Genomic DNA, 25,026 nt, shown 5'->3' with positions numbered 1-25,026 from the left:
AGAACCCATGCCGACAACTGACCTGGCTGGTATATAAACAGGGCGTCTGATAGTTCACAAGACAGCTCTAGTATTGAACATGTAGTACTTAGTATTCGGAGCCCGAACGCTGTGTCTTCACCCAGATATGGTAGGTCTGTATGGGCCCGCCTCGCTAGCTTAGCTATGGCTTTTTTCCAAATTACTTATCGTTGCTTTGAATGACACGAACATAAGTATTGCTGCTTTCTTTCATCGAAATGAAATCCCTTTTGCTCGCTTAAACTTCGATACATGCTTACAACTTCTGATTGCCGCTCAAGGCCATGGGTATATGTTTAAGACTGCGGAATTTTATTAAGGATAGCACCATAGCATGTCTGTGGTTCTCAAAAAAGAATGTCTTTTAATTACAATACCTCAGATGAAGGTGCATAGGAAGCTTACTGTAAAAGTTAACATCGAGGATCCACGTAGGTAAGCACTTCACTTGACTCTCTGCTTTCGTTTCAACCTCTTTCTACTGCGGTCTCATCTTCTTTTCTTCCTGCATCCAGAGTCACTTTACACATTCTGATTACGTCATAAAATTTATCATATTGTTAGCATTGACTTGTGTTGGTCGACCCTATTCTACTGATCAAGTAGCTCCATATCGTTGACCATTGGGAACAGAACTAGGTTGGCTATGAGACTTTGGAGCTCATTCATCATCATCATCATCATCATCATCACGCGTGATTTTGTAATAGCCATCCCTCTCCCATTCTTCTGCCTTTTGATTACTTCCAAAGCCTTGAATGCCCAATTGTCTCAAATTACTGCTCATCTGTCACGCCTGTCAGCCTTTTTGTGATGTTTGTAACATCTCAGCTCCCACTGATTGTAGGGGTAGAACAGAAAGGGCATATCCACTCACATCAAACTCCACAACCAAGTTGACAATATCATCCATTTGGAATACATAACTGGCGCCATTGAGATAACAGATACCAATAGGTTTTGAGAAACCATTTTGTCGGATCAATTGTAAATGGGTAAGTCGCCCATTCACGGTGTTGGTGATCATGAAACCCTGTAGCGTTTGCGCATCTAATATCACCTCAATTCCCGGGAAGCAGTAGCTAGTGCGATTATCCTCATCCCAATCGGGTCGGCCACCACCGTGGTCGTCTACTTCTTCTACAAACACCAACGATCCGGGAATCTTTTCCCCAAGAAGAATGCTCGGCCCGCTGGCTCGAATCAACTCAAGGCCTCGGATGGTAACCTCTGACTCGCCGAGCTCTATAAATGCCGAAACCCCAATTTTAATAAGATCTGGTGGGATCCTGACGGTTTGTCGATACTTGGTCTCCGGCCACATCGTATTATGATAGTACTGCAATGCACGTCCGCCAAAGTCCATAAATGATGCGAATGTGCCTCTGGACTTGCAGATTAATGCCTCTCTTATCCATCGGTTGATCTCCCAAAGTCGGATCGTTATGTCGAACAATCGACTGCATCGCAGTCTACACGTGCTGTGATATAGCAGTCGCCAATCGAAATCCAGATTCTGATGCTCCTTGACGAGATAGTTCAAGAATCCACGTTCCCCATTGATATCGAATTTTGTTTTCCAGAATCTTTGTTTATGAAAGAGCACGCCCATAGACCGGGATGCAAGACGGCTGTTGAGGTAATCCTGCGTAGAAAGATAGCCCCCAAGTAACTCGATTAGCTCGATAGGGAGCTGTCGAAAGCAGTCAGTTGCATTGTAGCTTCTGTCTAGCTTGTTCTGTAATTCAGCTGCGCATATAGGCTGTTCTCGCTTGGATTGTAGAAGGTGTATCAGGAGAGGTGTCTGATACAGCTCGGTACCTTCCATGTAACTGAAATACGACGAAGCACCTATGAAGGAGTCCTATATCAGCCTGGAGAAAGCCTGGAGAAAGGAAATATGTTTAATTGAATATTGTGATGGGAAGTCAGGCAGGCAAACCACGTTCAGCCGGAAATGGAAGTCTTGTGAGTACATCGTAGAGGTCACTGTAATTAACACTGTCCTGTGTGATATGCTCTACCAACCTCTGCCAGCAGATCTCATGTAATATAAAAAGATCCCGTGGCCAACATGGGAGATCAGATACCGTGCAGAAATCGTCCCCCATGGTGTCCCATCTCTTGTCGGGGTCTGTGGGGACCTTGAGAGGGATCCAACCAGATTTGTAACCGATACCACTCAATTCGACGGAGCCAGCGGCCTGATAGACTGTAATTGTTTGTTAAAAGTTAGTCAGTATGAACATATCCGACGGTATATCAACTAATCTATTTACTTACGGGCTCGATAGTGGGCACGCCACACGCCCCTGTTGTCGTATAAGATGTCCCCACAAAGTATGCATTGTACGTCCCTTAGATATTCATCGGGCGCCCTTGGCATGTTCGGCTGCAAGCCTTGTGGGGGACGATAGGGACGATAGGGGCGTTGGAGACGATTGGAACGTCGACGGGGCATGATTTGATCTGCTGGTATAGTAGGACATACAATGTCTCTTCCTGTTTGTAAAAGGCGTGTGGGAGAGCAAGGTTCTAAATAGACCATGTAATCGTTTCGGACGCGCAATCCACCGCATTGATCATCATTGAGTCAGAGCAACCGGCGATATTGAGCGAAACATTGGGGCCAGTTCCTTGGCAGTTCCATGTAGTCAGCAATTAACCATCGGATTTGAAAGGCCGCGAGAGGGGGACTAGCCTGCCATACACGGTAATCGAAAGGATAGACTCGTGGAGCTGGGTTCGGCCTACAACTGGGCCACTGAACTGTACGCCGCGGAGGGCACCGAATTGAGGAGCGGTTGCGCTGCTCAAGCTTCTCGCGGCCAAACAGGGGCTGTGCACTTCTCCGTGATTACTGGAGAATTCCCAGAGAGGCCAAGGCCAACGAATGAAACTGAACGGTCGCGGTCCTGGTATCCTGCAGGGCAAGGACATCCTGTTCTCTTCCTGGTAGGAAGTTGGCTTCATGAATTAGCTAAGTCGTCATTGTTAGTATAAGTATGCTATATGTTCCCTCTTACTGTGACAGCCCCTAGGGAAGTCCCCCAGATGGGGCCTTAAGGGTGAGTTTATAAGGGGTGCGCAGCTGAGGTGGAGGCTCAGAATTCTAGTCTTTTGCCCGATAGCGTAGCTGGGAGGCAGGGGCTCCGTCCCTAGAAGCGCACCTATGAAGCGGCCCTGGCACTTAGTATGGCAAGGGACTCACCTGTATCAGTTTCTCCACTGACAGCGTTGATAATAATACAACTAGTCTATGCCTGGTTCAATATATTGCTCGTTACTATAAGATAGCGAGTCCATAAAGTCAGCAGTGACATGAGGGATATATAAGCTTTATAACTTAAGTACTAATCGCAGAGCCTGAGGCAGATCAAAACAGATACTGTTGGTTTCTGCGACGACAAATGGGGCTGGCACTTGGGACATACTTCTTTTTCCTACTAGGACTACGGGCTTGGTGTCGTCGCTTGTCACGTCTGTGTCATTTCCCCCTCAGTTCGGCTGGTCCGCACTGGGGCATTCTCTTTTCGGCTTGTCCGGGAGCAGGAAGTCCAAGGTACTTTAGTCGGGCCAATGGCATATGGAGATGTTTTCGATGTTAGAAAGGCATCCCCAAGTATGCAATACTGGTCGCCGTGGGCAGAAGTGCGATAGTTGGCTGACCGCAGGCTAATTAAACCACACTAAATAATTATCTAAGATGGACATGAGAGCAATATGTTGAATTAGGCTCAATAGTTGGGAATGAAAGGTGACCGACGAAATCATGCCGGAGAATTACACCATGTATACGAGCTATACTAAATGCGCTGAGGTTGTCGACGAGATAATAGACATCGAGACAATCTGAAAACAGAAGTATACATAAGCAGAATAGAAACACATCTCCAACTAAAGGCACAAACAAAATGAAACTTATTCAGTAGCTGCGCTTGCTGACGGGTCGTCCATATCAAGTGACGCCTCGACATCGTCCTCCGGCACGGGACGCAGAACCTCCAGAGACAACTGAGGATCTTTCGAATAAACCCTCAACCCAACCACACAGACGGCATTCCATGGATCGCTATTGGCATCGCCTTCGCCAGCGCTGCTAACAGATTTGGCCGGCGTGCGGATCTCGGTTGGCTCATCGTCTGAAGACATATCGATATCCGAGTCGAATTCAAATCCTTCCAAGTATGCTGAGTTTGCAGCATGGTAAGAAGAAGAGTTCTTAACTCGAACGGATAGGGAAGTCTTGCTTCTGCTTCGGACACAGTGGTCAGGGGGATGACCGTTCTCAACTGAGATTGAAGGAACAGAGGTTTCCTTGGTGAGATTTAGTTCACTGATTGGTGATTGCACGGGACCGTCAGGAACAACTTCCTCAGGTGGTCCGTCGTCCCTAACAACCCGTTCCTTGCCAGATTTAGCAGCAAATCTTTCGTCAAATCTCTTATGTCTGGCTTCGAGTTTTCTTGCCCGGATCCATTCTTTCTGCAATCTCTCCTTGGTTTCTTCTCTTCGTTTTCTGCGATCGGCTGCTTTTCGCCGTTCCTCGCGTTCTTGACGTGCGCGTTTCTCATTTTCAGTTTCGTGGACGATGCCTTTTGCGTGTGCTAGGTCGTAGGAGAGGCCAATCTGAAGTAGCTTGCCGCGGCGAGTGGGTGCTAAGCGACGGACGACTTCTTCTACAGGGAGCTTTTCTTTGTTTCGATATGCTGTGACTTTCATGAGGACGTGGTAGCGTCCTGCTTCGAGGTCGACTTCGACGTTGACGGATCGCCACATTAGCTCGTTGCCGTGGCTGCGGACGAAATAGTCGTCTTCGCCTTCTTTTTGTAGGCGGAATTTGAGGTCGAAGTCGTATTCGCCGGATAGGCCTTTGTAGTACCGTTCATCGAGCTTGGGGTTATGGTTAGCTGGGCTAGAAGTGTTGTGGTTATGGGTTATGCTCACCTGGGAGAGAACGATCACAGCAGGGCCAGGGTTCTTCACATCTAGTACGAACTTTGTGCTGTGGTAAGTTGCTGACCATGGGACGTTCAGGCTCGTCCATTGCTGGGTGACTGTCCAGTCGTCGTTGAAAAGACGGATTCGATCGAAGTGTTGGTACTTCTTGAGGAGGTCATCGTAGGAAATCCAGAAGAACTTGTAATCATGAGTATATCTTCAGAAAGGGGGTGTGAGTGACTTACGCCGTCATTGCCAAATCTGTGTCCCAGTTTCTCCATCCATTCCGGGGTCCATTGCTCGGAGCCGTCACTCCATGCTCCAGTCCATTCCTTCTTACCCCAAGGGTTTCTGAAAGGTGTGAGTTACCTCTTTGTAATTAATAAGTGTTTCATTCATACCTCAGCCGGAGCAAGCGCTGCCCATCAACTTCCCTCGCCTCCATAATCGAGTATGAGTGGTTCTCACAGATACCTTTCCTATCTCTCGGAGGCCCAGAGTATTCTGGCTCCAGCCAGTTGGAAAAAATCCCGGTGCCGCAGCCAAAGAGAAATTCCTGGTTGACGTGCATGAGTTCTTCTTTCCAAAACCGATCCTTGTCCAGAATATTGCTAGTGAGTACGTCGGAAGTGACGCCGCCGGTGAGGTCCTCAAGCGCCTCCCTAACGTATGTTAGCGCTCGAGCGAGACAGGTATCAGGGGATGTCCTACCCAACAAACCCGCCTTCGATGGCGGAATAGTCGCCATGAGCCTTAGCATAGGCCTTTTCCAGCAACGGCAGCCAGGTCTCATTCTCATCTGCGCATTGGGCGAAATAGAGAGCCCGTGACCCAGTCTGCCAGACTTTACGATATTCTTCCTCCGTATCGATCCGATTGATGTCATCCCAGATTGATCGTTCCTCCACAGACTCATCGTAATCAGCGGCACGGAGATACAGCTTGTCATCCACGATGCATTGCTGCCATTCACCGTCTAGGAGGATAATTAGCGTCATCAAAGACTCTAATGCCCTCTGAATTGGACAATAGCTTACCTCTGTAAAACAAAAACCCGTAGACTCCGATCTTCTCATTGCGAGCTACACAAATCTTCTCGATCAATCCTTGTTTGTTACCCATGGTACATAGCGCGGCCATAAACCAACAGTCGCCGTCTCGACCTTGGCGCACGTCAGAGGCAGTGGGCCCATTGATGTAAAACTCTGGTTTCTCGAATATTTCCTTCGGAAGATAGCTGTGTTAGCAATTGTTCAATCTTATCATGGAACTTGATCTCAAGCCAAGTTAGTACTCACTGTTACTCTCTTGACGCCTCGTGGAAGCATTTCCAAATTCTCCTCATCTAGTCCTTCTAGATAGTTTCTCCTCCTGCATTTCAAATCTACTTCTATGTCGAAGTGCGGGTCGGTATACTTCTGATTGAGTCGCTCACATTCCCTTGCAATACGCTCCACAGCGCGCTGACACTCTGCCCGAGCCTGTTCATACGACTTTGAAGCATGTTGGCCCTGGACTTTACCCGAGGGGGCCCTGGCAGCTTTGTTGCGCGCATACGGATTGTCTGGCAAAACTGTATGGACCAATCCAGGAAACTTGGAATTGAAACCGTCCCAAAACTGCTGCATTGTATCCTGTGGTGGCCGGGTTGGCCTTTTGCGCATACGACTCTCTGATCGTGAGGAAGGGGGAGGGGTATAGACCAAGTCTTGATGGTCGTCGCAGTCCATTATTAAAGTTGATAAATATATGAGTATTGGAAAACGGTACTTTTTTGTAATAGAAAGATAAGCGGACGGGGGAATATGAACACGAAGAAGATGGCTACCAATGCCTCAACTCAAGGCAGTTGATGCTTGCATTTTCAGTGCCCTCGTCCCGCCTTAAAAACCCGGGATTCCTCGAGAACCCCTCGTGTCCCTATCCAAGGCCCAGCAAATCACAATTAACCTGCTTGACCCTGGTAAGACTCAAAGCGCCCCTAGAGCATGGCCAATAGCGTCGGCCAATAGGCATACTTGAATCTCACTGCTTTTGCCGCTGCCGTGGGTTAGCTAGCCTTGCGCAGTATAGTCATATGTGATCAGCTGGCAGCTGGGGGATCAGCGGAGTCGCATGCACGTTTATGCACGCTTTCCATGGTGAAACAGACTACAGCCATTCGTGTTGGTGGACTGAGGCGACGGTAGGGGTACATGGGCTGAGACTCAGCTTGTCAGCATCTTATGCTTAAAGCCATGTTACTGAGAAGTCAAGGATGTGATAGATGCCGTGCTTACGGGCCAAAAAAGCCTGACATGCTGGCGTCAACTGACATTCAGCCAGCGCTGTCGCTATCAGTGGTTATTATTAATAGAAGAGTAAAGCGCTTGCATGCAAAATACGAGCGGTCCCTCCAGCGGTAAAGTAAGCGCTCGGACACGGGATCATCGGTTCGGCTGGTTCTGTTAGCTCATTGGGCTGGAGAGACATCTCCACCTTGGCGATGGAAAAGGAAGAGATAGATTCATTACAAGGCTGCTTCGGTCGTTGCAAAGATGTCGAGGAAATAGAAGCCCGAGCCGTGGCCGGGTAGGACCGAGTCTTGGTACACCACGTGGACGTTCATGGGGCCAGGACCAGGGGAAGAGAAAATACGAGCCGCAAGGCTGCCTCATATTTCCGGACTTCAGCGATGTTACACCCATAATATTGTAATTAAGAGAATGCTATTTTCTTTTGGCAGTTACTCATTTATGGGTATGTACGCATAAGTCAAAAACACTCCTTGTAATATCCAGTATCCTGATCTCGTCCCTTCCAGACCACTCCGCAAGCAACGCCATGAAGACAAGAACACATACAAATAGAAGGAAATCCTAGGGCATCACGAAAAAAATAAAAATAGAGATACTGGGAGAAGTGCAGGCACAGAGCCTGTAAATAAACCCGGTTGGACCTAGATACCGTCCATTGCGTCTGCCGCATTTGTCCACATGCATACGTACATCAACACTGATGAATGATGCGCAAGGTAGACCGGCTAGTTAAAACCATTCCTCCGGGTACGTCCTGAGTAGTAGGCACTGCCGTTCCGGAAGTAGGGATGCATGCAGGCCTGTTTGGCGGAGATACGTCGTGCAGGGTCATACTCGAGCAGAGCATCGAGGAGGTCCAGACCATCCTCTTCAAGGTCAGGGACGAGTGCACGGGTTTCATCACGTTTCCATTTAGGGAAAGTGGGTTTGAAGTCGGGAAAAGAGGTGACGCCGGGCCAGATAGCTTCATCTGGGGTACCAAGGAGACTGTAATCCAGGAAGGTTAGATGTTGGGCTCTTCGTACGGGGAAGAAGGAAAAGCATACCGGAAGATCTTGAAGATCTCATCAATCTCCGAATCACCAGGGAACAAAGGCTTGCGAGTGCACATCTCCGCGAAAATGGCACCAGCGGACCACATGTCGACGCCGGTCGAGTACTGACGACCACCCAGGAGAATCTCAGGGGAGCGGTACCAAAGGGTGACAACCTGAGGAAGGTCAATGACACGTTACAGCAAGTCCAGAACGTGATATAAATACCTCATGGGTGTAGGTTCTGAGAGGAACACCGAAAGCTCTAGCCAATCCAAAGTCCGCCAGCTTAAGATTGCCATCGCGGTCGATCAGAAGGTTCTGGGGCTTGAGATCACGGTGTAAAATACGGTGGCTGTGGCAGTAACGGATACCCTCCACTAGCTGAGCCATGAACTTCTTGACCATGGCATCGCCAAGGCCCATGTTCTTGCTCAAAGCAGAGCCTTCCGGAAGAGCTTTGCCACGTCCACCTTCGCTGACAGGAAGAGCCTCCATATACTTCTTGAGGTCGAGATCGAGGAATTCGAAGACGAGATAGAGCTTGTGGCCATCGGCATGCACAATATTCAGGAGTCGCACAATATTGGGATCGCTCATCTCTTTGAGTAGGGAGATTTCACGGATGGCTGTGCTAGGAACGCCTTCATCCTCCGCCTCTAGCCGAATCTTCTTGAGGGCGACAATCCGATTGGGATGGGTGAGCTCGCGAGCCTTGTAGACAACGCCATAGGTTCCTAGAAGCAGGTTCGGGTCAGTTTCAGATCCAAGTAAGGACAGAACGATTGGATAAGAGTCGGATCAAGAGAAAGTACAATTGTTATCGGTCTTGAGGTAAACGTACCTTCTCCAATCTTCTCGATCTTCTGGTAGTTCTCCATGATGAAATATGCCGCTGATTTCCTTGCTTCCTCACACAATCACTATGATCTGATATATCCGATGATTGAGGTGAGCGTACACAACGTGTTGTCCTGTCTACCAGCACGCGGGGTACAGGAAACAAAGGAGGCTGCACGACGACGGCGTTGGGTTGCCGGGGAAGAACAGAAGGCGTCAAGCAGAATGCGAGGAGTTTGGGGGCACAATGGAGTTATCAGCAAGCGAGGCAGGAGTCAATTCCCAGATAAGAAGCAGACTCAAGGGTCCAAAGAGCGAAACCAGCCTCGTCCCGAGCGTGACTTACCTTTAACTTACCTGGAATGGGCTGTGAGATCTGGAGCAGTTCAACTTGGAGTCTTTTCATCCCTGCTGGTGGGGAGCCCAAGGCGGTCAGCAACGGCCGTACACAAACAAACCCGCGCGTCCCAAGGCGGTGAGCGCGTAGACAGCTGACCCTTTTTTTGTTGGTTGCCGCCAGTGGCTTTTTCTTCCCGCTTGAAGTTGGAAGTTTGGAACGAGCCCGCCGGATGGCAAACTTTCCTTCCCTCACGATCAAAAGTTATTCAGATCGGTTCATCCACCTACAGAAGGGCGGAGTGTTCTGGGCTTTCACGTAGATATGCAATAGTCTGGAAACGACTACGTGGACTAACACTACTACTGCGGCTGTCTATTGACTCATGAGTTGTCAGCTGCATAGTCTATCCTAATGCCGCATATCAAAGATCTGAACGCCCATGAGCGTCCCCCGGACGGCATCAAGCAGCGTTATAAGCAATACCAGAAGTCCACGCTTACGGAGATAGAGTCTGACGACAGCATTATTGATCTGCAGTCCCTGGACCCCCAAAACCTCCCAGGGGAAATCTCCTTGACGCACTGGATTTCCAGCGCAGATTTTGAGCCTGTATTTGCCCAATTCCTCGGCACGAATCAGGATCTGCAGAGTGCTCAGCCTGCTAGGGATGTCCCCGTTTTCAGCCATCGTGCTATTTCCGGTTAGCATTATTGCCCCATGGCATTCCATTGTAGAAAAAGCCCTGTTGACATGCTGTAGGTCTGCAAGTGATTCCCTCGTTGCTTCCACCCGCAGTTCAGGTCGAATTGTTATCTCGTCTGTTCCACCGGGACTTGTCTAATCCTCGGCATCAAACCAATCTTCACCTGCACTATGATATCACTTATCCTACTGCGGTGAACGATGGTGAAGCGGTCTCGGCCGGTAATAGTCCAGTAGGCGCTTATCATCCGTCTTTCTTTGGAGATGACCCAGCCCGTGTCATAGAACCTAAAGATCCAAATGTGCATAAACCACTTACTGTCCAAAGCATACTGAACAGAAAGTTACGCTGGGTTACTCTAGGTGGTCAATATGACTGGACTGCCAAGGTGTATCCGTCGGAGCGCCCTCCCGAATTCCCCAGGGATATTGCGAAGCTCTTGCATGCCATGTTCCCAGCCACTGAAGCTCAGGCGGCTATTCTCAATGTCTATTCTGCTGGTGACCACCTCAGTCCCCATCGCGACGTCAGCGAGGATTGTGATGTAGGCCTGATCAGTGTCAGCTTTGGTTGCGATGGCCTGTTCTTAATCAGTCATGACGATGGGGAACACTGTGAGATTATTCGCCTTCGCTCCGGAGATGCGGTGTACATGGATGGCACCTCACGTTTTGCTTGGCATGCAGTACCGAAGATTGTGCCGAATACTTGTCCTAAGTGGCTTGCTAATTGGCCATCAAGTCCGCATGATGGTGCAGCTTCACAGTATGATGCTTGGCGAGGGTGGATGTCGGGCAAGAGAGTCAACCTCAATGTTCGGCAAATGGAACTCGCGAAAGCTCACGAATGATTCGGGGCAAACCCTTATGGAGCGCAAGCATGCCGGGACCGACCAGGCAGATAATACCTTTCGAGCGACCTATGGCAGCTAATCAAGCTGCGCAGTGCCTCTGTGCCATTGAAGGGATTAACGGCACTATCCCATACCGCAGCAGCAAGAAACTAGTGCATTCACACCTTCTGTGGTTTATCTTCTATGACTCTCGTGGATTTCGAGTCTGAGAAGTATGCCAATGCTTTTTGTATAGAAGAAGAGCCTTCTCCCCAAGACATGTGGGTTGGGAGTTGTGTGTCCTGCCGTCAGCAGGGGGATATAGCTGGTGAGATACAACCTTGGTCCAGCTGGCTGGCTTGGGTATTCACTGTTCACAGTAGCATATAGGAAGGTCGTATATAGTCATACCAGAATTGTTATTATATGGATGTAATGAGACCCGAAATGCGGAATGCATATTCCGCAGCAGAATCTGTATAACATAGCGGGGTAGCAAGTGCCTGTCAGCTTGGCGCCCATCTATCCATCCATCTACCATTCATCCATCTCCATTTCCATCTCCATTTCACCCAAATAATGCAGAATTCCCAATTGTCGCCGCCCCGTATCTCCTCCCTATCTCATCGATAACTCAAGCCCGAGCACTATCTGTCTCCGCGCATCAAACAAGCTAATTCTCCCCAGGATAGATGATAAGCAAGATATATTCCGCGCCATTGGCTCCACTTCCTGCAATCCCCCGCCTTCATATGACTGACGAATAGCAAGAATAGGTAAGACAACGGGATGATCATCCCACCGAACGCATTGATAAGAAAGGCCCTATGGTCCACCCCCTCTTTATTTACCATCTTATCCCCTCAACACATCCACCTCCGCAACAGATACTCCTACAACCACTGCATGCAAAATGGCCCTCACATCCTGGGAACAGACCGCAGCGGCCAAACGCCAATCAGTCCTCAACGCCATCCCCGAGAAATGGCGCATCAAGGGTCCTATCCCCGCACCGACGGAGCAGCGCGACGTAACAGGCCCCTACATCCAGCAGTTCCTATCCCCACGCGAGGTTGAAATCACCGAAACAGACGCCGTAGGGATCACAGAGCGAACTACAACGGGCCAGTGGACAGCTGTGGAGGTGACCGAGGCGTTCTGCCATCGCGCAGCATTGGCGCATCAACTCGTACATTTCCCATCCACAAGGAGCGCTAGTCTGAGCTCTACTAATCGAGAAATAGGTAAACTGCTTGCACGAAATCTTCTTCGATGCCGCGCTTGAAACCGCCCGCATTCTAGACGACCACTACACCAAGACCGGCAAGCCACTCGGTCCCCTTCATGGCCTCCCCGTCAGTCTGAAGGATCAGTTCCACGTCAAGGGCGTAGAAACAACAATGGGTTACGTCGGCTGGATCAACACCTTCCAAGGCAAGACCAATGACCCGCGCTATCTTACACACGAAAGCGAACTCGTTAAAGAACTCCGCGCCGCGGGAGCCGTCCTCTACTGCAAGACTAGCGTCCCCATGACGTTGATGTCAGGTGAAACCATGAACAATATCATAACTTACACACATAATCCGAAGAACAGGCTTCTCAGTTCCGGAGGTAGTTCCGGGGGCGAAGGAGCACTGATCGCGTTGCGGGGATCACCAGCCGGGTTTGGTACGGATATCGGGGGTAGTATCCGTGTTCCTGCGTCGTTCAATGGACTGTATGGGATACGGCCGTCTGTGGGGAGAATGCCGTACGAGGGGGCGGCCAATTCGGGCGATGGACAGAATACTGTGTTGTCGGTTGTGGGGCCGTTGTCTCCTTCGGCGAGAGGGTTGATATTGCTGTTCAAGACGGTGTTGGGGGCAATGCCGTGGTTGGGAGATCCTGGTGTGTTGGAGATTCCCTGGAGGGAGGAAATTGTAGAGGAGACGAGGAAGTTAGTTCAGGGAAAGCCAGAGGGGCTAGCTTTTGGAATATTCTACGATGATGGTCAGGTAAAGCCGCAGCCGCCGGTCGAAAGAGCGATGCGGATTGCTGCAGAGACGATCAAGCGTCTAGGACATAAGGTGAGTGCCCTCCTCATTCTTGCGACACTGCTAACATCCATCCCAGCTCATCAAATGGGAACCCCCCTCTCACCTAACAGCCGCCTCCCTTGCAGTAAGTCCCCCATCCAACCCACCACACCACAACCCCCTAACAATCAACCAACCCCTAGAACCGCGCCTACAACATGGACGGCGGCGCCGACGTACTCCAAAACTTCGCCCTATCCAACGAAGCCATCCACACCTCCGTAGTAATCGACGCATCAGGATCCCCCCAAAAGACCGCACTAGAGATCGCTGCCTTAAACGTCGAGAAGCGCGAATACCAGAAACAATATCTTGACTACTGGAACAGCACGGCACAAGTGACGGGGACTGGACGACCCGTCGACGCGGTGATTTGTCCAGTGGCGCCGCATGCGGCGTGCATTCCGGGGAAGTATGCGACGATTGGGTATACGGCGTTTATTAATGTGTTGGATTATACGAGTGCGGTTGTGCCGGTTACGAGTGCTGATAGGAGGGTGGATGTTGTAGGGAAGGAAGGGAGGGAGTATTTTGGGGAGTTGGATAGGAAGACCGAGGGGGAGTGTAAGTTCTTTCCTTTCTTTTCTTCTTGCTTTTCATTGATCTATCCAATTTGGTTGGTGGTCTTGTGTGTTTGTTTGTTCGGAGAGTGGTGTTGGGGTTATGTGCTGACTGGATGTTTCTATCTAGACGATGCGGATGTGTTTGATGGGGCGCCGGCTGGGATTCAGCTCTTTGGAAGACGGCTTCAGGAGGAGAAAATTCTGGTACTGGCCGAGTATCTTGGTGAGGAATTCAGGAAGGCTAGTGCTTGATCATAGCGAGTAGTATGGGAATCAATCAAATTCTTTAGTGATATTGAGAGAAATGCAGTGATAACACACATTCTGTTGTGAGAAACAAAGAAATATACAACGAAGCCGAAAAATGTACAGTTGTAAGTATCATAGCATCATTATATCTCTACCATCCCTCCAGCGGTGTTACTTTGACACGGACCCCGTCCTTCGGGGTCACTGTCGCGGTTTCACGGAGTATGAGCTCCTTATTGGGATCCTCGAGTTCAAACTGGAATCGTCCAACAAATGCGGCCAGCAGACAAGCCAGCTCGGCTTTGGCAAAACCCTGCCCAATGCAACTACGCGGACCATGTATGAAGGTCAAAAAGGCGTAGTTGCTGGTGGCACCGCCGGTGTTGGCCTTGCCGGGGCCCAACCACCGGTCGGGATTAAACTGGTCCGCATCAGGGCCCCAAAGGGACTTATCGTGGTTGGTCAGTGCGGGCACGATCTGAATTACCGTACCCTCAGGGATTTTCTGACCGACAAGGGTGGTGTCTCGATTGGCGATGCGAACCGTGTTCGGTACGGAGGGGTGGAAGCGGAAGACTTCCTGGCAGACAGCATGGAGGTAAGGGAGGGAGTCGAGAGTGGCAGCGGATATGGAGTCGGGGGCTTCAACCGAAATAGGTGGCAGGTTGGCGCGAATCTCCTCTCGCAGGCGGGTCTGAATGTCGGGATACTGGGAAAGGGCATACACACACCATTGCAGTGCTCCCGAGGTGGTCTCGTGACCGGCTGCGAGGAAGGTCATCATCTGATCGATGAGCTCTTCATCTGTAAAACCGCCACTCTCTATTGCTACGGAGAGGATGTCGACTGCGTCTGTGGTGTGGTGCGTTTTTTCGCCTTCGATTGACTGTCTAGCGTCATGGATCATTTCTTGTGCAACGTTTCGAATGTAAGCCGCGCTTTCTCTGATATAACGGTTGCGCTTGAATGGCAACTTGTGGACCAAGTGAGGGACGTTAAGAAGGAGTCCAATAACAAAGAGGCTTTTTTCTAAGGGCGTGGGGGGTGTCCTGTTGAGTTTGTGATATGCGACCGCCAGCTGGTTGGTTGGATTCTGGAGAGAATCAAAATCACGATTCATTCCTGCGAGACCAATGATGTCAAGTGTTGCTCTGCTACTCCAAGACGCTACGCGAATGACTTTGTCTGCCGGGTTAGCACGCCGTTGCAGGTCTGCTTCGATCAATTTCACCATCTCAATGCTCTTTGACCAGAACACCGGATAAAGATTCTTGATATGTCGATATGAGAACGCAGGCATGAGCAGTTTCCGTTGTTGCTACACGATATCCAAATCAGTTTTGCAAAGTATGTAAATAGCGAAATTCAACGGTCATGCGACCCACCTTATGTTCAGCACCCTCTACCAAAAGCACACCATGTTCCCCGGTGATGCGGCCAAGAGACTGTCGGACAATTTTTGGCTTCTCAAAATCATAGACCTTCTGGACAAGCAGTTCGCTCAGGACTTTGGGGTTTGTTGCTATCATTCGCTCGAGGTTGCCCGCCAAGTAAGTAAAATCTGATCAAGCCATCGTTCGGTATGTCCTGATTCCATCGACGCATCCTTTCATAAGGGTTCACCAAGATAAATGAGTCATTGTTGCCGGTGAACCATGCTCGGCCCTACGTAGTAGCCACGTTAGAGGCACTTCACTAACCAGGGGTTCCAAAAGGGGGGTAATAGAGACTACCGGAGGAGTCGGAATATGCTTGAGGGGGGTGAAGTAGACAGGATACAGCGCCAGGCGGTAGAATACTCTCAGGACGATGGTGACTGCAGAGAGTAGAAGGAAGTCCCGGAATGTCGATCGGAAGTAGGTATATACAGCGATACCGACGTGTATGGTGTTCCACGGTAGTCCCGCCATGGTGGGAGCGACCGGAAGTCGCTGAATCAGGTGATGTGATAGTAACGAGGAGATCAAACAGATGCAAGCACGCGAATTGACGAGGATAATGAGCTCTAAGGATGAAGATCGAAATAAAAAGGACAAAAAGAAATAAAAAGCGACAGGCTAAGTACTTAACCACTGTTGCTGGTTCCGGGCGAGCCAACAGTGGAAGTATCACGACCAGCTTTATATACTAGTACAATTCGAGACAGGTGGACCAACAATCACGAGCCGGAGCTTTTCCATCTGGCGGTTCCGACAAAGCTGCGGCGCGATCCAGCCAGCTGGGGCATCAACGGGACTTTGGACACGATGGGCCGACCAAGTGGATGATAGATCGTCGGCATAGTGCGGTGCTAGTTCGATGAAATTGAGTTGGTGGATGCCTGGATGAATTTTCCACCATCAGCAGCCACCGGGCGCGGCTGCCGATGCAACCCGAGCTGGGCGTTAGGAGCAATAAGAGTCAGTCAGGAGGTTGGCATCGGGACTTGAGGTACCGCGACCCTTGGTGATCCACGGTACTGTATTCATGTAGAAGTATAGATGGGCATAAGTAAGGATTAGATATCGCAAGCCGGCAAGAGAGAGCCGTCATGCGGGAACGGAAACATAGTAGTACTTAAAGTAACCGTCGCGAAGCTAGAAGATCTTTCATTGGTGAAGCAAATGACACGCGGATTAGCTCCTCAAGACTAACTTACTTTGGCACTGTGTAGTAGTATCGGGTTTCTACGACTCCCAGTAAGATGGAGTTGCACCAGCCAGTGCCGGTGGACTAACATCGCGGTTGCCGCTTTGGGCATGGCAAGTCACCTGCATGAAGGCCGCTATTTTTAATTGCCGACCAATGGCTGGCCCGCAAAGTTTACCTATTTCGGACACCCGCTTGTGGGGGATCCTCGTATCATCTCTTGGAGCCAAGAATTCCTTCGGTGGAGTGGCTAGTACTTCGTACACATATAGTACTTACTAGTGGCTGGTTGGAGGACTATCGCCAAAGCATAGCATGCTCATTATGATTCTGAAACCTTAGTGGACAGTAACAGCTAGGCTTATATGCAAACGCCATCTCCATCCCCCATTACCCGATCATTATATTACTACTCCTTTCCCAGTCCAGCCATCACCAGCCACGTCTATCCCAACTCTTCCCAGCTAACTCTTCACAGCCGTTCTGGCAGTTTCGAAAATACATACCCAAAAATCTCCCGGCTTTTGTACAGATTCTCCACCCGCAAACGTTCATTGTATAAATGCGCGTTATCACTGGCCTGCCCACACGGCAGGTTCGCCGCTGGCGCTGAGAATTCTTTCTCCAAGAACCGTATCGTTGGGATTGATCCGCCCTCACGGATGTAGATCGGCCGCACGCTGGACTCAGACCGTCCTCCTGCTGACACGCTGGACGTCTTTTCCCCAGTAGCCTCCGGCGCCGATGTTGAGGCAGGCTCGTCGGCGACAGATACCCCCGACTTGCTGGCCAGCGTGGAGGATGTTGGAACCGTCGTGCTCAGGGATGATCGCTGACGCGCCGTTTTCTCCGCTGAGGATATCGTCGTCGACATGATGATCCGGTCAATGTGAGAGGCCAGACTATCGCCGGAGTCTTTGCGCTGAAGGCCAGGCCGCTCCTTCGACCGCTTAGGAGTCGTTGTCGACTCAGGCTTCTCCCGCTGAATGGGGGGATATGTGTATCTTTGGGGCTTGTTTGTTGGTGACCAGGCAGCGGTGATCGCTTCCGCCAGAGTCTCGAAGATTTCGTTGTCGGGATCCCCCAGCCAAGGGTCCGATTTGCCCGTGATCTCCACGGTAAGATCGTTCTGTGATTCTAATTTATCGAACTGCTCTTGCACAAACAGAGTCAGGTTCGTAGCCACCTCATCCGCTTCTTGGTTCGGCACAAGCCGAATGGAAAGGCTGGCCTTAGCCTTACGGGAGATTGTCGTGGTTGCGCTTTTACTGCTCCCAGGCACCTCGACTGCATGGATAGTGAGGGATGGCTCCCTCCAGCGATGCATGAGCGACTTGATGAGCGCATCACTATCCGCAATTTCGGGATGATGGGGCAGGAGAACGTCCGAGATCGCGGCATAGCGCTCCTTTTCAGCGTCGGTGAGCGGGAGGACCGGCTCTTGAAACCCAGGAAGGTTGATTCGACCCTTGCGACCGACCAGAGTACCCAGAAGCATGGTGAGGTCTTTCAATGGCTCGTCGAGAAGTGCGCTTCCATCAATACCACTGTGAAGATCAGGATGATCACTGGTCACGATGAGGTTGGCATGAACAACGCCACGAAGGCCGTAAGTCAGGCACGGGTTGTGGTCATCCAGCCAGTAACTGTTGGCTAGCAGAATCCAATCCACCGGCCCAATCTCTGACTTGTGTGTACGAACCGTCTCGTGGAAGTTCTGTGAACCAGACTCTTCCTCACCTTCGATGAGAAAGACGACATTGCAACGGAGCTCTTTCTTCCGCGCAAGGTCAGCCGCGGCATACAGGGCTGCCAAGATAGGCCCTTTGTTATCTGTCACGCCACGTCCGTACAAGAAGCCATCGATGGAAGTCAGTCGGTATGGATCAGTATTCCACTTATCCCGGTTGGCATCCGCTCCAACAACGTCATAATGTCCATAGAACAGGATTGTCTTGTCGACCTTATTCGGTGCTGTGGCGTTGAACCGCGCATGCACAATCGGATTTGTATCCGCCCCGGTAGTCAGCAGATTGGTCTTAGCACCTAGGTAAATGCAGTGTCGGCGTAGGAACGCAGCACCCTGGTTGCATTCACCAGCGAATTTCGGACTAGAAGAGACCGTCTTGTATGCGACAAACTTGGCTAGGCAATTGACCATCTCATCTGTGTAATAGAAATTAGTAAGCGTGGGATACCCTACTTGTTCATAATCATACCGTTGTTGATGCGAGGCTGCTCGGGTTGTGCGCGCGACACATCGGTCAGATCCCATATGCCGACAGTGTTATCGTTTCCTCCACTGGCGTAGATATAACGATCCTTGAAGCGACCGGCTGAGGATGCCAACATGGTGCCTCCGTGAGCCACCCAGCTCCCAATTTCCTCGAACCGTGAGTTAAACTTCTACAAACTGATGAGTATTGTATATCCAAGGTCAGGGCTCGAGGAACCTACCTTGATGACACCGTTAGAGTCTCCACACACTGCGACACCGTGAATGATATCGACTGCCCATAGGTCACCCGTATGCATCGAAATCCTCTTCACCAGTTGGTGAGAGTCCAGGTTCCAGATATTCAAGGCGCCCCCCGCCAAACCACAGTAGAGAAACGAGCCCTCAACAGCGATGGAAAGCACCGGGTCCCCGTTCTGGAGCTTCGCAATCTGCGAAGGGACTGCATTGTCCTTGGCTTGATCCAAGCGCCAGAGTTTCACGACTCCGTCTCCCGCACCGGTCAGAAGCACCTCCTCATTGGGTGCTTGTTCAATAAGCCCTCTCACCAATAGCATAGTGTAGATATAGCCATGGTGAGAAAATAAGCGGTGGTGATCACGCTTGAAGGTGAGAACTTGGCCACCCGGGTGTACGCCATCTGCACCCGGGTCCGACCTGGGAGCACGAGAACCATCGGGACCCTTGGAATCGAAGAATCTATGGGTCCGTTTGGACAATTGAGCAGCTGAGCGTTGTGTTGAAGCCGCATCCGTTTGTGAAATATCGCACCACTATTATTGTCAGTAGGGAACAAAACGATCAATACGAAGATCAATAATTTACCTGAATGCTGGTATTTTGCCCACCGCAGTAGATGGTCTTCAGAGAAGACGAATAGGCCACAGCAAAGATGTCACCAACATCATGGTGGGAATGTATGGAGTAAAGGCGGTCGAAGGTTCTCGTGGACCAAACCTGCGGCTTGTCAACACTGCAGACGCACGAACGAGTAGACGGAAGTAGCTACATTGACGATTGAGTCACCCCCACTAGAGAACAGAAGCTCCCCATCCTCAGAAAGGAATAGATCCAACACGCTCTCTTGGTGGGCATGCACCGAAAGGACGAGATCGTATGTTTCCAAGGACCATGCCTGTGACGAGTCAGTGGGTGGATTCCTGCGATGTCAAGGTACCACATACGACAATATCTCCGCCCTGAAGCCCGGCAAAGACGCATTCATTGTCCAGGACCAGCGCTAGGACGGACCGACTGGCTTGGACGCGGTGGCCGATGCCACACTCCGCCGGCAATGCCGTGTGGGCTGAGTCATGAGCGAGATGAGCCGTCACGGAGCGAGGATCGGACTCCCAAACCTTGGTTTGGTCATCGGTATCTGATGTGCCATCAGATTCTACAAGTACTGTATGTTCCATTGCGCTCGCAACGGAGCCGAAGATCTCAGCTATGATTTCCTTTTTCGATTAAATTGACAGCTCAGTGGTGAGGTTCACGTGATGTGCTGTGATGCGAGTCTGTGAGGCTTGAATTGATGGGGCGGGTGGATGAAAAAGCAAGGTATGGGGAAGGACAAGAAAGAATGCAGAACAGGGCTAACTAGCATCAATCAGGATGGGGAGAAGGAGAAGTGAAGCTGAAGGAAGCAACACGACGTCGATAGAGGTGAAACAACTCAATTGCTTCACCTCCAGAGATGTCGTGATCGACCCGGTGAAGGTTGTCCAGGTGGGCCAATCACAGGATAAGGAAACTGATGGCCCCAGCCAGGTGGGGCGTCCCCCAACTGTGGCGGTGCAAAGTGTATCGGAACAGAACATCCACTTGTTAACTCTTTTTCCGCACTCACCTGGCTGTGGTTGTTCATAGTTGGGATGCTTCCAGCAACGTCTATCCCTGCAGTCAATGAGCGAGGGGTCCATTTCCCAGGCTTACATGGCATTTCTTTCTGGCCTCTGGGGTACCCAGCAGGGATGCTGGAGTTCGAATATGGGAACACAAGGAATGACTAACCTAGGTTCTAAAAGCAGACTTGCTATCAAGGTTTCAGTATCGCACTGCGACATGATTCATGAATATGCATTCAACAAGTCCACGTTGGCTTTAATGATGAAGTCATCTGCGTGTTCGGATGAAGGAAGTGGCATTTATAGGAGACTGTCTGAATTAAGGGGTAAAGGTGTGACCACAGATTGCGACAGCCGAACTAGATACATAACGTGGGAGGTCGGGATTTGATAACGCGTCCTGACGCACTTGGTTTAACCAGCGCGCTGACTATCAACGACTGGTTGCAGAGGGAGATAAAGAACGAGCTGTCGAAGCCCGTTAGTTGGCTCGACAGAATCAAAAGGTGTTCAGCTCTTGACAAGGGTTACGGAAAAATTTTAGCTCGTTCTATTGAATCGTGTGCACCAAAGGGATAAGCGGAAACTAGGCGCTGGACGAGAAAGGAGCAAATCGATCTTCATCTATTTTAATTATAACATGCTGTGAGTTTGTGGCGATTGTCACTAAAGCTCAGCCAGCCAGCTACTAGTGCGTGAGAAATGCGACCATAGTATCGAGAAGTAGCTGCTGCCTATACTCCATAGCTTTGAGGTATTTACTACAAGTAGTAGCAGTAAGTAGGAGTAGAAGAAGTAGTAGGGAGTGCGTATGGTAAATAATATAACAATCTAGTATGATACGGTGTTACTGACCGGGAAATCCGTGGACATTCCTCAGTGGATAATGCACCAGCCACAGTGGCGGTGCAGGTACAACCAATCATGGGCAGCAACATCACCGCCATTCCTGCCGTCTGTCCTCAGGCACCAGCCGTTCTTCCCTGAGTCACCAGGCACCCCCTCTTCCCTCCACCCAACAATCGGGGACTTCCCAATTAGGCAATCCAGTTGTCAGTAGTAGTAGCGATAGTTCCACTCCGGACTAAGTAGATACGGGTACCTCCCCTGTCCCTCCCACGTCCCTCTCAGTCATGCTTTGGTCAAATTCTTTCAGGAGATGCAGTGATGATCCATGCTCTTTTCCTCCCTTAAGGCTGAGAGGGTCTTCAGGCATCCAACTAGGACTTGTGCTGCCGTCTCCCTGCATCCTTCGTCAGGTACACCCAAGGCACCTCCCAAGAAGTCGTTCCAACTTCCGGTCCTCCCACGTCAGTACCCAAGCGCCTCCCCCGCCAATGGAGCATCCCCTCCGTTGGATCGTGCGGTGACAGCAACACAGTCCCCACGGATCCGTGCAGCCATTCAGATCTAAGAAATCCATCTTTTTGGCGCATTTTGTTGCCTTGTTCCCAGCTTCATCGACACCCAACCGGTTTGCATTGGCAAGGCGGATACTTCCCCCCTGTTCGTTGCTTTATGCCCATCTTAGGCGCCGGGGCCGGTCCTGCGTCCTTTTAGACCCCCCAGCCCCCTCATATTTCTGTTCCTTGTACCTTCTCTGTACTCTATTTCGCTGCCCTTACCTGTCAGCGTGGAAATCTCCTCTGTGGCGTGGTCATCCGCCTGCATGCTAGCTACTAGTTACTGTTGGTTGCATCGTACCGGACCTTTCCGCAGCTTATCGTGATTCCTCTTCATATAATTCCGAAAAACCACCACAGCTGAACGATGAACCTTGACACCAGGCACCACTTTTAAAATTCGCCATCAGCGCAGTTATATATCTGCGATATCCAGGTCTCTGCTTTCTCAATAATTTGTGTCGTCATTAAGGCCTGGACCACGATCTCTGGTCTGGAAAACTTTGAGATCGGGCCAAATCTCCACCGCGACTCGACTAGTGTCGATATTATTCCATTTTTATACACTTTCGCCTGGTTGCGCTACACCGCTGGTCTTACGCTCGGGATTTTGTGGAACGCCAACCCATCATTTTATCGATGCTTGATCCTATTTGAATGTCCACTGGGCAACATTTCACAAGCAAGAACGGAGTCAATTGACATCGTTCACTCTGATCAAGTGACAGAATAAGAAGCACACATATATCCAACAGTCATCATGGCTCCTCTGGGCGAAACGATCGCTGTGATTGACAAGTCCGGTAAGGTGGTGAGCACGGTACGTATACGATCATACTTCCCCGTACACTGACATGCGATACTGACATATGACGGATCATAGAGCAAGCACCTGTTCGGCGTGTTCAGTCAAGCCAAGAATGCCTATCGCGAGCGCAAAGCTCAATTTCAGTCTGAACGGAACGCCAAGATTGCCGAGAAGGAGGCACTGAGGGCTCTTGAGAACTACCATATCGATGATGCGCCTTCAGTCGCATCCTCTCGAAGGAGCCGTTCCCGACACCATTCAGGCCGCAGCCACTACGCTCGTGAACCTTCGGTCTATGAAGAAAATGTGCAATGGCAGGACCCTTATGCCGATCCTTATGGTGTTCGACCAGGGGAAATGGTCCGCCGTCATACCCATGACGTCGCCATGCGTGGTCCAGAGCGACCAACCACCAGCCGCTCCAAGTCCGATGCTCATGTCGACATGGACCTAGCATACGGCGACTTCCACCCTTCGGCCCTAGAGACAGTACCACCACCCCCCGAACCACAAAACCAGCTCCAAAGAATTGAGAATCCGGAACTAAATACTCTTGTGGATCGGGCGCAGTGGCTCCTAGAGGAAGCTGACTGCATGCAACATACTGCGACCGCCACTATTGCACATCTTCAGAAGAATCCAGATGCCATGGCTGCTGTAGCTCTCACCTTGGCCGAGATCAGCAACATAGCCACAAAGATGGCCCCATCTGCGCTTTCAACCCTCAAGGCTGCGGCCCCAACAGTCTTCGCCCTGCTTGCAAGCCCACAATTCTTGATCGCAGCGGGTGTTGGTATCGGAGTCACGATTGTCATGTTTGGTGGCTACAAGATTGTCAAGCAGATCCAGAACGCCACCACCGCTACTCCCAACAGCCCTATGAGGGCAGCGGCGGCTCCCGAGGAAGATCCTGGCATGGATGACATGATGGAGTTTAACACCGAATGTCTAAGCACTGTCGAAATGTGGCGGCGGGGCGTAGCGGACGCCGAGGCCGACAGCGTTGGCACGTCCGTCGATGGAGAGTTCATCACACCTAAAGCAGCAGCAATGTCAGGCATTGATGTGACTACGGCACGAATGTCGCGGGACCCGCGATTCAAGTTCGACGACGATGAGCAGTCGATGGCATCATCTCGCAAATCTCGTCGGTCGCGCAGCCATCGTGAAGGATCTCGTGCCAACCACCGACCAGAGTCGCACGTCAGCTCGAGGGCACCTTCCAAAGTTTTCTCGAAAGCGCCATCGAAGGCACCGTCCAGAGCGCCCTCATACGCACCTTCCAGAGCCGAATCGCGTTATTCGGACATAGAACCTAAGCCGAAGGAGAAGAAGAAGCGATCCAGCCGTTTGCGTTTGATGTTCACTGCTTGATTTCTACACCTCTATATTTTCTTAACGACAGATCGACACTTTACGACATGTATATAATATTGTATACTGCGATTTCGGATAACATTACGACAGGATGGATATTTGCTTGGCGCAATTAGAATTAGCGAAGTTTCTTCATTCTTTGACCTATGATCGGTGGTGGTTTGTGTCTTTCTCCTGACTATCATTTGACATGATACAATTGCACATTTGGCGTTTGATACCACTCCTTATGCATGTAGAATGCCTCTGATGTTGATATATTTTTTTTTTCAAGATGCATATACTCGGACTGTGACAGTCTACCATGGAACACTTGACATAAGTGAAAAGTTCATACTGAAAATGGAAGTTCATACTATACATAGTGAATTTGCATTCATCTTGAGTGTCTGTTTGAGTTTATGTTTTCCAGTACTCAGTAGTAATTACCGCGATTCCCAGAACAGGCCTATCCTAGCCCACCGATAGGACACAACAATGGAAAGCATCTCCTGCTATTACTAGTACTACTAAGCCCCTGGGAAGGATAAAAGCCGGATGATAGTAACACTTACAGTAGACTGAGTTTCCTCCTATATTTCTTCCGATACAAAACTCTCAAAGAGTTTGGTAGAGATGGCTCAGTGCTTACTGTATCATCAGATTGCGCACTTCTCTTTCTCATTCATGCTAATACAATGCCTGAGAAGAGCTGTATCTCGTATAGTAGTGCCCATCTTCTTACGACGACGATAAAACTAATAGTAATCAAAATATTACACAATGGTGATAAGATTGTTCCATATCATCATCGCGAGTTATGAATACTTTCCTAGGGTACAACTGATCG

General features: G+C 50.2%; 9 protein-coding genes across 9 annotated transcripts; 4 read left to right on the top strand and 5 right to left on the bottom strand.

Annotated features, from left to right (window-relative positions):
• Positions 1-682: 682 nt before the first annotated feature.
• Positions 683-2,482, bottom strand: BDQ94DRAFT_167407 (F-box protein; the record flags this gene model as incomplete). Its single annotated transcript, XM_026770803.1, has 4 exons — positions 683-808; positions 899-1,714; positions 2,112-2,233; positions 2,305-2,482. The coding sequence occupies 4 exons, from the start codon at positions 2,480-2,482 to the stop codon at positions 683-685; spliced, it is 1,242 nt and encodes a 413-aa protein (XP_026629536.1).
• Positions 2,483-3,942: 1,460 nt separating this feature from the next.
• On the bottom strand, positions 3,943-6,692 carry BDQ94DRAFT_167406 (calpain-like protein; the record flags this gene model as incomplete). The annotated part of the gene is made up of 7 exons (XM_026770802.1): positions 3,943-4,914; positions 4,969-5,160; positions 5,208-5,313; positions 5,364-5,624; positions 5,674-5,938; positions 6,000-6,186; positions 6,261-6,692. The coding sequence occupies 7 exons, from the start codon at positions 6,690-6,692 to the stop codon at positions 3,943-3,945; spliced, it is 2,415 nt and encodes an 804-aa protein (XP_026629535.1).
• Positions 6,693-7,653: 961 nt separating this feature from the next.
• nimX (cyclin-dependent serine/threonine-protein kinase CDC28) lies at positions 7,654-9,533 on the bottom strand. The gene is made up of 4 exons (XM_026765149.1): positions 9,138-9,533; positions 8,522-9,030; positions 8,306-8,469; positions 7,654-8,246 (listed from the first exon to the last, which is right to left on the bottom strand). The coding sequence occupies exons 1-4, from the start codon at positions 9,172-9,174 to the stop codon at positions 7,985-7,987; spliced, it is 972 nt and encodes a 323-aa protein (XP_026629534.1). The 5' UTR covers positions 9,175-9,533; the 3' UTR covers positions 7,654-7,984.
• Positions 9,534-9,682: 149 nt separating this feature from the next.
• On the top strand, positions 9,683-11,119 carry alkB (oxidoreductase, 2OG-Fe(II) oxygenase family). The gene is made up of 2 exons (XM_026763621.1): positions 9,683-10,173; positions 10,233-11,119. Exons 1-2 carry the CDS (start codon positions 9,885-9,887, stop codon positions 11,024-11,026), a joined length of 1,083 nt encoding a protein of 360 aa, XP_026629533.1. The 5' UTR covers positions 9,683-9,884; the 3' UTR covers positions 11,027-11,119.
• Positions 11,120-11,542: 423 nt separating this feature from the next.
• Positions 11,543-13,975, top strand: gmdA (putative general amidase GmdA). Its single transcript, XM_026763619.1, has 5 exons — positions 11,543-12,197; positions 12,253-13,077; positions 13,124-13,171; positions 13,230-13,650; positions 13,777-13,975. Exons 1-5 carry the CDS (start codon positions 11,922-11,924, stop codon positions 13,899-13,901), a joined length of 1,695 nt encoding a protein of 564 aa, XP_026629532.1. The 5' UTR covers positions 11,543-11,921; the 3' UTR covers positions 13,902-13,975.
• A 74-nt stretch (positions 13,976-14,049) lies between these two features.
• BDQ94DRAFT_157468 (cytochrome P450) lies at positions 14,050-15,808 on the bottom strand (the record flags this gene model as incomplete). The annotated part of the gene is made up of 4 exons (XM_026768747.1): positions 14,050-15,216; positions 15,284-15,459; positions 15,500-15,563; positions 15,632-15,808. The coding sequence occupies 4 exons, from the start codon at positions 15,806-15,808 to the stop codon at positions 14,050-14,052; spliced, it is 1,584 nt and encodes a 527-aa protein (XP_026629531.1).
• A 954-nt stretch (positions 15,809-16,762) lies between these two features.
• BDQ94DRAFT_114001 (glutamine amidotransferase subunit DUG2) lies at positions 16,763-20,423 on the bottom strand. The gene is made up of 6 exons (XM_026763618.1): positions 19,947-20,423; positions 19,772-19,897; positions 19,588-19,719; positions 18,984-19,535; positions 18,746-18,932; positions 16,763-18,692 (listed from the first exon to the last, which is right to left on the bottom strand). The coding sequence occupies exons 1-6, from the start codon at positions 20,178-20,180 to the stop codon at positions 16,999-17,001; spliced, it is 2,925 nt and encodes a 974-aa protein (XP_026629530.1). The 5' UTR covers positions 20,181-20,423; the 3' UTR covers positions 16,763-16,998.
• Positions 20,424-20,484: 61 nt separating this feature from the next.
• Positions 20,485-21,388, top strand: BDQ94DRAFT_137914 (uncharacterized protein). Its single transcript, XM_026765148.1, has one exon. It carries the CDS (start codon positions 20,668-20,670, stop codon positions 20,998-21,000), a length of 333 nt encoding a protein of 110 aa, XP_026629529.1. The 5' UTR covers positions 20,485-20,667; the 3' UTR covers positions 21,001-21,388.
• Positions 21,389-22,216: 828 nt separating this feature from the next.
• On the top strand, positions 22,217-24,558 carry BDQ94DRAFT_137911 (uncharacterized protein). The gene is made up of 2 exons (XM_026765147.1): positions 22,217-22,832; positions 22,896-24,558. Exons 1-2 carry the CDS (start codon positions 22,773-22,775, stop codon positions 24,192-24,194), a joined length of 1,359 nt encoding a protein of 452 aa, XP_026629528.1. The 5' UTR covers positions 22,217-22,772; the 3' UTR covers positions 24,195-24,558.
• Positions 24,559-25,026: the final 468 nt, after the last annotated feature.

Source organism: Aspergillus welwitschiae (genome assembly GCF_003344945.1).
Source record: "Aspergillus welwitschiae strain CBS 139.54b unplaced genomic scaffold BDQ94scaffold_6, whole genome shotgun sequence".
Taxonomy (NCBI): domain Eukaryota; kingdom Fungi; phylum Ascomycota; class Eurotiomycetes; order Eurotiales; family Aspergillaceae; genus Aspergillus; species Aspergillus welwitschiae.
Note: the sequence above shows the minus strand (reverse complement) of the source record. Positions and strands in the feature narration are given on the sequence as shown.